The following is a 12615-nucleotide window of genomic DNA, read 5'->3' as shown; positions in this document are numbered from 1 at the left end:
GAATACGTTATGTTTTATGTTATTCGTTATGTTTCAGATTATCGTGTATTGTCACATACGAGGTTGTTTCAGAAGGCGTTCGGGAGCAAGGGGAAAGCGGAAAAAAATGGTTCCGTGCGTGTGTGAGGTTTGCGATGCTATTTCGACGAACGTCTCGCTTCCAGGAAAATGTCTTGATATTTGAACTCAGTAGACTGTAAGTCATCTGTAGAGGAAATATTGTACATAATATGATGCAAACTACTATTATAAATTTGCATTAAAGTTGTATATTCTTTCGACGTGTGTTGTGCCAATATTTTATCACGTATGGGTATAAGAACCATCAGGAAGATCGACATACATAATTGCCTTTACAAGTACATTACCATTGTAGAGAAGTTTGGGTATTTTTGGTGATAACGTCTTTTCGTTTGTTGTTAGCGATGACTTCAGTTGGTTACTAGATGATTACTATGATGATAATTTCATTTGTTTAACTCATACAGTAAATCTACTATAAACTTATAGTTTGTTTACTACCCTTGTAATGTACCCGATACATGCACCCGTGACCTCATTTATCATCGTGAATTCTTGAGACAGATTTAGAGACTTGCAAATACACACATAACACATGCATACATGTGTATGTATTAAATTAGTGACAGTATTATTACTTGTGACAAAGCAGGTGACATTATACAAATGAAATAACTTAAAATGACTGAAGTTGTAGTAGTTACAAAAATTTCCATATCCTGGTATATTTACTAAACATACTGCTGCCATCCTCTGATTCATACTCATTTTGTCACTTCCCTCAGCTTAATAGGTAATTCTCTGTCACTTTGAAATCTACTAGTCCAATCAGGTATTGATTTAGTCAGAACTAGCTGTGACGTACAAAGTAAGTTGTAACACTGCATGTGTGTAGAATGTAGCTGCTGTCATGAAGAAGGTGGTCATTGGCACTTGTATATGACGGAACAAATATTTTGTATTTTTCTATAATAAATGCTTGATGGTTGTTAAGATTGTGCAAGTTCTGGATATTCCTGAATAATCTTCAGATAGCATTATTAAATAACAAAATGTCAGTATTGGGCCCAAAGGTGCTTGAACATCATGCCAGAATAAACAAAGATCAGTTGTGTATGCTGTTATAACATGAATTATCCAGTGATACCCATCCATAACTTCTGCTATATGATGCTGCATGTAGGCTACATATGGTGGATTGTTACTTTTGGGACATGTATGTCTCTTCTGTTTTATCTGTTCATATTAAGAATTCCTGTACTGAGTGTACATATCATGATACTTGTATCTGGGAAGCCATGTATATAATTCAGTATTATAATATTATGTTTTTTCTTTGCAGCATAATCAATTCATAATGACTACATTATACCAAGGCAGACATTTTAAACGTATTGGAAGCATTGGCTATATTTTTATAATTGTGTGTCTTTATTCAGGTAAAATTTAAGCACATATATTTAATCCAATTTGGTGTTATCTTATGACATATATTACATGATGTTACATTTTGTATTTCAACACATTTTGTTTCTTTCCAGTATATATTGGTACTGCTTTAGCATCAAAATATTCCCATCAGCCTGAAATTTGTAATCCACCTGAACTGAATAATCAGAATGGCATTATAAGGAGTCCAAATTATCCAGTGTTATACCCAAATCATACCAGCTGTACATGGGTCATAAATGCTCCTCCAGAAGGTGTAGTAAAAATAAGGTAATTGAATCCTCTCAGGTGACCAACTGCATCAAATTGGAACAGAAGTCATTGTCTCCATCATCAGGGGATAATGTCATTCCCTGATGATGGAGACAAAGAGTCTCTGAAACATTGGACTTCTGTTCCAGATTGACATGGCTGGTTGTCTAAGAAGATTTTATCACTTTTAGTTGCTGCAAAACTTCAACTTATATAAAATTGTTATTAAATTAATTTGGCTGACTCTTTGATAAGACAAATAACAGCTAAAAGCATGAAACAAGCAGTCACATGTGTGCAAGATTTTCTGTGATTTATTTTTCGTGAGATTCTATGTTATGTTTCAATGTTGGATTGTTAATTTATTATCATCGGTTGTAGTTTTAATTTATAATCTCCATGAAGTGATAGGTGTGGACTTCGCTTTTCCGTATTTTTAATACACATTTCTGTAAAACATTTATCTTCTGAAAAGTGAATACAGTTCTTAAAGTTATATGTGCAGTTCCAGTAATATGTCCCTAAATACATGAAACATATAAGTTATAATAATTATTGTATATGTTAACATATATTTGAGTACCTTTTGACTTTTCCTGTGGCTTCTTCATCTTTAGATATAGCTGACTGTGATGTTTGGTTTAACTTGAGAGGTATTTTTGTTTTGTTTTGTTTTACTCTTTGTTATCTTCACTATGAAGGATGTATGTATAAGTTAAAGCACTACAATTTAAATATAGTTCTTAGTGAATATTCAGTACTAAAATGTCTCTAAGAAACTATTTTGATGACACAGGACTAATAGTGAGTTAGACGTAAGTTCTTCGGTGTTTAATATGAAGAGTTTTATTTATCTTAGTTTAAACCTTAAAATCTTAGTTATTCACACTTTTAAGGTGCTTAGTGATTTGTTTTTCAGCATGATAGACTTTGATATTGAAGAAGATGTAAACTGTGGATTTCCTCCTTGTTGTACACATACCTGGCTGTCCTTACCAAAGGATGGAGGAGGGGATACAAAACAATATTGTGGACTGCACAGACCTCCTTCAGTTATATCAGTGCCACAAGTCAAGACAAACATCAAGTTCCACACATCAAAGGTTGTCAGAGGAGGAAGAGGATTTATGCTTAATTATACAGTTACATTAGGCAAGTATATAATAATGTAAACATAATTGCCCATAGTGAATTGATATTTGTAAATTAATTACATTTGCCATGAAATGTACATGAATTTCATTTTATTAGGTAGATTTCCATGCTGCAGTACTATTTATTTGTTATTCCTTTGTTTTATGATATATCAACTGCTATGGTTATGAAGCATCATATGAGAGATGATACATTAATCATGAGTGAAAATGTAAAAATGTGGAAGAAGGGCAGCTGGAGTCTATTTTGAGGTCATGTTACAGTCTCCACTCCATGGTAAATAATTCATAAAATACAAAACAGTAGATTCATTCCCTATAATCTTACAATAGAGAGACCACTTGGCACAATTATCATTAGTTATTTTATTAGACCATTAAACATAGTACTTTTTTTGGCATGTATCTTGGAATAATAAAGGGAAAGATGTGGAATGTAAAGCTCCTCTTATTTTATTGCGAAACCATCTTTGTGTGGTGTATCTAGTGCTTATTAATTAGGCTCTGGGAACCAAGGTTTGGCCTTATAACCATTCCAAGTGCTATGGAAGAAATGTCACTGCTGACATTTAAGTTAAATTTTATGTGTGTAGTGTTTTTATAGTTTCTAAATATCCAGTGCAGTTGGGTCGGTTGTAAACATACTAACCAATTGCATTATATCTTTACATCATAATTTTAAGTAAAATGTCTTGTTAGGAAATTAAACAGTATGTGCTATTAGAACATGATTGCTTGATATGCAGATAATTCATTTGTTTTTAAATATAGCCATTTAAATTTCCATACTGTGTATGACATGAACAATTAATTTTTGTTCTTAGTTTTACCAAAATTCTCTTAAAACCTGAAGGTAAAGTGCTTGGTTAACTGTTTGTTTTATAGGAACAGATTCAGATTAGATTTTAGAGAAATAGATAGAATGGTTTGGTCTTTAATTTTGATATTCACACTTATATATGATTCGGAGACTGGACTTTTCCATTAGAGACTATTGTTTTGTTTCTGGGTTGCTTGACCAGTCACCATTATTTCCTCCAAGAGGCCAGGTTTTTTAAACAGTTTTGCTGTTCCATTTTCCTTTCTCCTAATTTTATGATAAAGAAAATGGTGCATTCATGCCTGTTTTAACCCCAGAACGTATTGAACAACAACGACCATTTGACATGTGATCCAACATGTGTCAGATCACAGTTGTTACATGTGTATCACAAAAGTATCAGTCCAGTTGTATATGGCATATTTGGTATATGTCCAGAATTCACCATGAGTCTAAGGATTGTATGATTACAGTATCGCCATGCTCTGGTCCAGATGAAATCCCATGCATGGATGAAGAGGCACGTTGTTTCAACAATGTGACTGAACGTTGTAATGGAGAAATGGAGTGCATGTCAGGTTCAGATGAGAAGGACTGTGTCAAATGTGGTCCTGGTGAATATGCTTGTCGTTCAGATGAAGGATGTTATAAGGTTCATCAACTCTGTGATAACAAAGCAGATTGTAGTGATTACTCTGATGAAATGGCATGTGGTAAGTTGGTTATACAGTGAAACCTCGATGCATCGTTTTCGGTGGGGGTGGGAAATAAAAACGATGAATGCGGGAAAACGATAGATGCGGGAAAGCATTAAAAATTTAAAAAAACAATGTTTCTCTTTCAAAGTTACTTCTTTTTACCAAAAAAGTCTTTAATGGAAAACTGGTTTGTCGAAACTTTACGTTTTAGACCAAACAGAGCACTTTCCACGTTCAAAATGTTTTCCTCGTCACGTTCACTAATATTAAGCCCATAAAAGAACGACTTCACTTTCGCCAATGCAGCGTACGCTTCGGCAAAACTCGGCAAAGCTTCGGACTCGCATTCGTCGTCGTCTTATTCTTCCTCACCACTCCAACCCCCTTTGCGGACAATAACAGGAAGAATGGAAATACTATTACTGCCGAACTCAACGAAACGTAGCTGTAGAAGACCCTGAACCGCTGGAAACGAGATGAACCAGAAGAATGAAAAGTGCCGCCAGCCTTTCCTTTGTACTTTTAATAAAAGCATTTGTGAAGAAATTCACACTGCACATGCCATCTGGCATCGCTGGAACGAAATATGAGTGCACCCTAATTAAAATCGTAAAATTTCTGACAATGAGCACCGCCATTCACTCCAACTATCACCCCTGCACCGCTGACCCTCATTCCAAAAGAATATGTGCTGGTTGGGCGACATAACAGGTTACCGCTACTGCGTATTCCAAAAACATTGTGCGTCTTTCGGTATTAATTTATCTCAAAACCCAGCATTTTAAATTCTCAGAAACGATCATTGCGGGAAAATTGTGGGCCGGGACTAAGATTTTTGAACGATCGATGCGATAAAACGATAGTTCGAGGAACGATAGAAGCGGGAAAATGTAACATTATTTTATATGGGATGTATTCGGGACCGAACAAAACGGACGATGCATCCGGGAACGATGGATAGAGGTTTCACTGTATATACTTTGTATGACATCTATAGTTTTTGACCTGTAGTCAAGAACCTCTGATGTAAATGTCTGGAAATTTCCATTGTGGCAGAAAGTTAAATAAATGATTTTGTAGTATCTGTGAGATCCAGCCAGCTAATGAATACAATGTAATGTTAGTATAGTTCTTAATATGTGACATTTTCATTCTGAACTTATTGCTTACACAGCATTATACTCATAGGACTGTGCAGTTTTATTAAGAATATTTTATATCAGCCTTCACTTTTTCCAAGTGTAGTCTCCTGTTAAATTATAATAATAATAATCTGTGGCATAATAGCCCTATGAGAGCCAAAGCCGACTAGCTGGCCTCACGTTCACATGCCTAAGCAGAGGTAAACGATCATCCAACCAGATATAGGGTGACGTGTGGTCAGCACAACGAACCCCCAGCCATTGCTAGTTTCCATGACCAGATTACGCTACCCATTGTAGCTCCCCAATTTCCTCAGGATGCTGGGTTGGCACCGGTCCCATACACCGGTCGAAAATCTCACGAGAAATTTCTTTCCGTGACTCGAACCAGCGCGCATTCCGTATCACCGGTCCGAAGCATGCCGCCTCAGACCGCGCGGGACCCTGTTAAATTATACATTGCAAAAAACATATTCAGGCTTTTCCTGTGCAATTATTGTCATTTATAGGTTTGATTTTAATATTTTTAAATTTTTTAACTTCATTCTCAGGTTTTACATTTAAATCTGTAAATAACTATTATATCTATGTATTTATATTTTTACTAGAAAGAAGTATTGTATTTGTGCTATGACCTGTTCTGCATCCTTAGTTTGGGCCTATGAAGAATCTATGGAATGTAAATAAATTCTATTCTAATCACTGGCCATATTTTGAATTACCCTCCACCTGAAATTGTGGTTTGAAAAGTATGTGTGTTGTACTTCTGAAGAGTCATGTTACATATCTAAAATCATTGTCAGAATTTACCTATGTATTAATAGTCAGAACTTCAAACATTTGTGCTCACTGTAGTCAAACAGATCTACATCCAAGCATTTCTATTACTTACTTTAGTAGTTAAAAGCCATAACTCTGAGGGGTCCCAAAAATTAGGGTCAGCATTTTACAAAATTAAGTGTCTGGGTGGTATGATGTGAAGTGTTTAACATTAAAGGGAACATAATCCTCTGAATGAGAAAAGAAATTCCTTAAAACATTTTTGAAAAACCTAAGATGAGAACTCTTTGACTGATCCCATGGAGCATTTTCCTTGATAAGCTAATAGTTGCATAGCTGGACAATAATTTTCCTGTCTTGTATGGAACCTGAAGATTCATTACTGTGTTTATAACAGCCTGCTGCTGGAACCTACCATGAACCAGAAGAATCTAGTCCTCACTTTCACCTTATTTCTTCTGGCCCTATTTTAAAATGGGTATGTAATTTTTGTACATTATTGCAGAAAAAAGTTGTGATGGCAAAACTGCATGTGTCAATGGTGATGGATGTTACACAGCTTCTGAACATTGCAACTCAGTGCAGAATTGTGGAGATAACTCAGATGAAGCAGACTGTGGTGACAGCAATGATGAACAAAGTTGCATTAAGGTAAAAAAAAATCTGTCAAGTATAAAAATATTTGTGAGGCAACTGGCCAAGAGGATTTTATTAAGCGGCTACTAAACTTGAGTTGTATTTCTGCAGCTATAATTCCAGTATATCTTGTTCTTACTGTTCTAAAGAATTTTCCAGAACATTATTTCTGTGTATGGCAGTTGACAATTTCTGCAGCGTTTAATGCATCTAGTCCAAACAGATTTGTCAGGTGTTCATAATAATAGTTTAGAGGGTTGGATGTAGTAATCATTTGGAAGGTCATGGGTTTGCTTATGAGATTTAAGATGGTAGTGATAGACAATAGGGTGGCGATGAATTTCAGTAGCAAAATCATATGGCTCCACAGGTAATGTTTGTTTACTCCATAGGTGTCCATCATCACAGCAGCTATCATAGGTTCACTGATCTGTGGTTTACTGCTGGTCATTGCAGTTGGTTGCATGTGTCGTCTATATAGCCTTCGCCTAGCTGTATCTAACAATTACAGGATTCAGCATGATGAAGTCAGTCATGTTTCTAGTGGCCTGAGGTCAGTCCCTCATCCAGAGGATTTCTTTCACCGTGAACCACCACCTGCTTACACAGTTACAGTAGGTGAGTGTCAGCAACTACAGCGTGTTACCCCACCAGGTTGTCGGGCATTTACCTTTGCACCATCAGAACATCATATTTCAAACATGCGGCATCATCATAGTAATAGACGATCAACTCGGAGATATTCAAATGGGCGAAGAAGATCACAGAGAAATTCTATTGGAAGTAGTGCCTCTCCTACTGGAGCTGATCTTGTGTTGCCAGGAACAGACCAATCTAGGCATAGATCACCACACTGTCCAGGCTTTCCTCCATTGCATAGTTTGGTTTGTACTCCATCCATTCCAGTTTCAACTACCTTGGAAACATCATTAGCTGCACAGCATCGAGAATCCATGATTGTTTCTGATCATGGTGCAAATGAAAACAAATCTATGAATTCAAACCATAATACTATACCTACAAGTTCAGCACTTAGTATGGCATCCAGAGAAGAAAGAGATCTTCTCACTCCTGTTGAATTCTACGACACATGCCTGGTTGACATTCAACAAGAACCAGAGGCAAGAGATGAAGGACGTTATTCTTCTCCGCTTTTTTCATCTAGCTCCACCTCAACCTCTGAATCTCCAAGTAGAGAGAGTGTCACATCATCTACAAGTCTACTGTCATACCTCTCGAGCAATGATGATACTCAGCTGCTTGTAGTGCCACCACAGTAAAAATATTTAATATCCAGGATTAATCTATTTTGGGTTATTGTACAACAGCATTAACAGATTTGTATTATTGCTACTGAAGTATTTGAAGTGTGATTTCAAAAAATTATATTTGAAGCACTCTCTTCTTCCTAAATGTGTTTCATTTTTAATTTAACCACTACCTGATACAGTCTATCATCATGCATATCATCTTTGGCATTTAATAATACTTAGTGAATAACAACCTGTACAGTATATACTGTGAAGAAAAATTTACACTGCAGAGTAAATTTTCCTTCCTAAATGATCTTATACAAAACTTATGTTTTAATGTGTACTGATTTCACAATCTTCAGCTTGTGAATTTACAATTCACTATAAACACTAGAAGTATATTAATGAGGCTGTCATTGTTCTCAATGTAGAATGTTCTCTTAAGCCATAGAGATGGCTTCATTTAACTTGGGTATTTATCTGATTTCTAAAACTGTACTTAGTAGTCACAGGTACTACAGGACTGGAAACATACCCCTCTTTTTGGTGTCATGTCAACATCGCCATAACTTTCTTCTATTGATAATGTAAACAGCGTAGCACCACAATGACTCACCCTAGATAAAATATTCCAATGCTTTGGATTTGAAACATTATTTGCAACTTCTCCCTCTACTTTATTCCATATTTGCCAAGTAATCCAGTCTTCTTTGCCCCAGATTTATGGGACATTCCATGTATCTTTATAAAATATTCCCAATTTATTTAGAATATCATATTTAATGTGAAGTATTCTGTAAAATAAGTTCAGCTTTCAGAACAGTATGCTGCATTCTTATACATTGATATTGATGTATTTTCAGATGTTTTGTATATAATGTTTAAGAGAAGACTCTCATGTTTTTGCACAAACCTTTGTATTTAATAAATATTAAAATGAGGGCTTGCAAAGCAAAAGGAAGTCCCATATATGCAAGAATGGATGTATTATGTACACTGTATAAAACCAAAAGCATATATTTGTAGATATTGTAAATGAGGCTGTACAATACAGAAATCAGTAATTTAAGGATAAGAGAATACATGAAGTTGTTGTTCGTTTAAAAATTATTTATGAAGGAACTGATAAACCTCAATGTTACATCATATTTTATAAAGCGTGCTTCCATAACGTAACTCAGCACCATATTTCATTCTTATAATAAACCGGATTACTTCTCCTTCACAACTGTACAATAACCTTTGCTGAGCCTATAATGTTTGTTGTACTAACCATTTTATCACAATTTTTGAGATACTATAAATTACATGTACAGGCACATCAGAATTAGTATATTTTAAGATAATCTATCGCAATACCATACAAGTTATTTAAAATGCTTTACATGATTTTGTGCTTTAATCTCATTTATGAATACTTCTGTGGTAAGTAAATTTACTGATCTACTTATTTGAACTCAAAACTTTGGGACGGTTAGAATCTGTTTGCCCATTATCTGAAATAAGAGTGTTTAGGCTCATAGATGGACTATGCTTCCTATACAATATAATTTTAGCCACCATTAACCAGTTCTCATAACTGTTTTATGAAAGGAAATCAACATATTTATCACTGCAATGTTAATAAATCAGTATGTTAGCATTTTATATTGTTACCTTTAAGGCAGTTACTTCAGACATTTTAAATATACCTGCAGCATAAAGAAAATTTCATGAAAGGGGCAGGTCTGCCAGAAAAGTTAAAGGAATTTCTGGGATAATGGTTGTATGTTTTATTATGATGAATATGAACTGTACAATATTGGCCAGCTTCTCGGTTGATGGTGTTAATCTCGGGGTGATATTTATGGATGAGAGGTAAAATGTCACAATTTATGATATGTATTATGGATTAAATATTAGTTTTTTCCACAGTTAATATAGTTGCATGCTTACATATGTATTAATAGGACTTTATCACCATTCAATCCATATTAGAGATTCGCCATGCGGCCCCGTTCTCGTCTTAGTTTGTTGTCCAATTTTGCCAATTGGTGAAGAAAGCCATCATTAGGGCGAATTGAACGATGAAGTCGAACTGTCCTCAATGCCTCAGTGGCAGTAAGTCCTACTTTGATCATCAGGTAAGACAAGACACAGGTACTAGAGCGAGACATTCCCATTACACAGTGCACCAACACCTTGCCTGAAATAATATATCTCCAGGTTAGGTAATTGTTGAGTTTCCCCTGTTTTTCAGTTGTAATGAATAATACTTTGCAGTAAATGTACTCACCACATTTCCTAGGTTAAGACATGCTCAGATTTTAAAGGGAAAATTTTTTGGGGGGGGGGGGGGGGACCCTGCTATAACTTAAGACCATAAGACACAGATTTTAGGGAACATTTCTAGGAAAAATGTGTCAATACTTTTAAAAGGGCTCTACATCATCATGAACCATAAAATTCGATATAGGGTTGTAATCTTATGCCATCTGTTGCCTCCATTTGCTTTCTCAGTTTTTTTACAATTGTATAGTATATTTAAAAAAATAACAATTCTGAACAAACTCCAGGGAAGATTCTAAATGTATGCAATACACACACAATTATTCTGCTATATTAGAATATGTTTATTATACATTTTTATGTAACATTAAAGTCTTTTCTCTCAACAGGAGAAAAAAATACACTTAATTAAAAGAATTGTGTCACTGAGTCTTAAACTTCTGTCTGAAATATTTCACATGCATAACTTTATATAGTCAACTAGCTGCTTAACCACTTTCACTCACATGATTATTTTCATACAAAATTATTGTGGATAATCAACATGGATTCCAACATAACAGGCAAACCAGTTATCATGGGCACTGTCATTATGGTAAACTTAATAAATCTGGATTAGAAGTTTATTAAGCATTTACTCCAAGACCAGACAAGTGCAAGTCACAGACAAACCTCCTAGCTTAGGATGAAGGTTACGATGATCTGCTGCTTGATCATGGATATCACATAACTCACGGGGCAATGATCGATGAGTATGGAACAATGGTGTAATAATGATTAGCGGGGGAAAATAAAACATGTCAGGCAAAAACCTACTCCAGTACCACTTCATCTACTATAAATCTCATTTTAAGTCACCTGGGATTGAACCCAGATCTCCACAGTGACAATCCAGCATATAATTCTGCTTTCAGATAATCCATCTGATACAATCACCGAACCTTAGTTTGAAAAAATCTGAAAATTTAAACTTACCTCCTCTTTTCACTCCATTTTCAATGAAGGCAGCAGTTTCTTCAAAATGCATGCTAATATTGGCCACTGGTAGATCTAATAACTGAATACCCATATATTTGATATTTGTATCTCTGTAGTAGTCTTTGCTTGTATTTACCATTCCAAATCCCTTTCCTTCTGCTGTGTTCAAGACATGTGTGATCCCAATCCTTCTGAGGTAATGTTTATTCTTTGCAGCACCACTGCAAAATACATGAGCACATAAAATAAAACGTTCTATAACCGCCGACTGTACGTATAATGGGATATGGAAACATACATATTATGACAAACTTACACATCACCAATATAAATATTTGGATATACTTGATCACAGTCCATTCCAAAAGAAAGGCTGATTTGCACATCTGCTGAGAGCCTTTCAAAATCTGGTAGAGGACTGATTTTCTTTGTTGTATGTATTATATGTAATAATGCTTCTCTTGTGGTTTCATCTACATTGTTTAAGAACCCTGCAGTATACTGGAACAGGAAAACTTTGAAGTAATTGGCTTACAGAACATGATATAATTATTATATCTTTCACATAATATATTTCTTTCCATACACACAATGTTTGTATTGTAGCTCTTCAATCTATAATATTCCATACTTTTGATAAGGACTACCCAAAAACTGTATTACACACTTTTCTCACAAGTAAATTTTATGCAGTCATGTAAGCCACTGCAGAATAATATATTCTAGGTACTTTATACATATGTGCCTATCAATACTTAAATTTGGCACAGTACTAATGGGGTCGTACTGATACAAGACGTGAATCATACTAATATAATTAAAATATCTATTTTTAACTACTATTTTGGAAGCTGCAGGTGTTTTGTAGAATAACTATCAATTTCACAAAACCTGAATTTATATGGAACCGTTAATAAGTTTTAAATCTAATGTAGGTGACAATAAATCCACAACAAAATTACTGCATAGGAAGTATATTAAGAAGAATCTTTTCGGATTTATCCAAGTATCAAAATTACCTTGTCCCTCCAAGTCGTCATTTTATCGTCGAGTCTCTGTCTTTCGCAAGTGCAATTACGCTTTAGAATCACTAAACAGTCTTTGTCATATTTTAAGTAATAAAGTTTATTCACTGTGCAAAATCTACCCCTCCTTTCTCTCCAT

General features: G+C 35.0%; 2 protein-coding genes across 3 annotated transcripts; one reads left to right on the top strand and one right to left on the bottom strand.

Moving 5' to 3' along the window:
• Positions 1 to 50: 50 nt before the first annotated feature.
• LOC110832644 (uncharacterized) lies at positions 51 to 9293 on the top strand. The gene is made up of 7 exons (XM_022069815.2): positions 51 to 196; positions 1364 to 1460; positions 1563 to 1740; positions 2642 to 2874; positions 4170 to 4409; positions 6822 to 6967; positions 7345 to 9293. Exons 2-7 carry the CDS (start codon positions 1379 to 1381, stop codon positions 8230 to 8232), a joined length of 1767 nt encoding a protein of 588 aa, XP_021925507.1. The 5' UTR covers positions 51 to 196; positions 1364 to 1378; the 3' UTR covers positions 8233 to 9293.
• Positions 9207 to 12606, bottom strand: LOC110832646 (dual specificity protein phosphatase 3). 2 transcript variants are annotated; one of them, XM_022069820.2, is made up of 4 exons: positions 12471 to 12606; positions 11768 to 11952; positions 11449 to 11672; positions 9207 to 10390 (listed from the first exon to the last, which is right to left on the bottom strand). In XM_022069820.2, exons 1-4 carry the CDS (start codon positions 12489 to 12491, stop codon positions 10179 to 10181), a joined length of 642 nt encoding a protein of 213 aa, XP_021925512.1. In that variant the 5' UTR covers positions 12492 to 12606; the 3' UTR covers positions 9207 to 10178. The 2 variants fall into 2 exon arrangements, with proteins under 2 accessions (XP_021925512.1, XP_021925511.1); XM_022069819.2 differs by lacking the exon at positions 12471 to 12606 and adding an exon at positions 12042 to 12195.
• Positions 12607 to 12615: the final 9 nt, after the last annotated feature.

Source organism: Zootermopsis nevadensis, unplaced genomic scaffold (genome assembly GCF_977971745.1).
Source record: "Zootermopsis nevadensis isolate Lab colony 2312 unplaced genomic scaffold, Znev_1.0 Znev_ptg000029l, whole genome shotgun sequence".
In the NCBI taxonomy this organism is placed as follows: domain Eukaryota; kingdom Metazoa; phylum Arthropoda; class Insecta; order Blattodea; family Termopsidae; genus Zootermopsis; species Zootermopsis nevadensis.
Note: the sequence above shows the minus strand (reverse complement) of the source record. Positions and strands in the feature narration are given on the sequence as shown.

Excerpts from the sequence above, each read along its gene's own strand:
- LOC110832644 (XM_022069815.2), top strand. The coding sequence starts at position 1,379 with ATGACTACATTATACCAAGGCAGACATTTTAAACGTATTGGAAGCATT. Across the intron at positions 2,875-4,169 it reads TAATTATACAGTTACATTAG|TATCGCCATGCTCTGGTCCA; the intron begins GCAAGTATATAA and ends GTATGATTACAG. Across the intron at positions 6,968-7,344 it reads ATGAACAAAGTTGCATTAAG|GTGTCCATCATCACAGCAGC; the intron begins GTAAAAAAAAAT and ends TTTACTCCATAG.
- LOC110832646 (XM_022069819.2), bottom strand. The coding sequence starts at position 12,080 with ATGGAATATTATAGATTGAAGAGCTACAATACAAACATT. Across the intron at positions 11,953-12,041 it reads AGAGCTACAATACAAACATT|TATACTGCAGGGTTCTTAAA; the intron begins GTGTGTATGGAA and ends TTCCTGTTCCAG. Across the intron at positions 11,673-11,767 it reads AATATTTATATTGGTGATGT|TGGTGCTGCAAAGAATAAAC; the intron begins GTAAGTTTGTCA and ends TGTATTTTGCAG.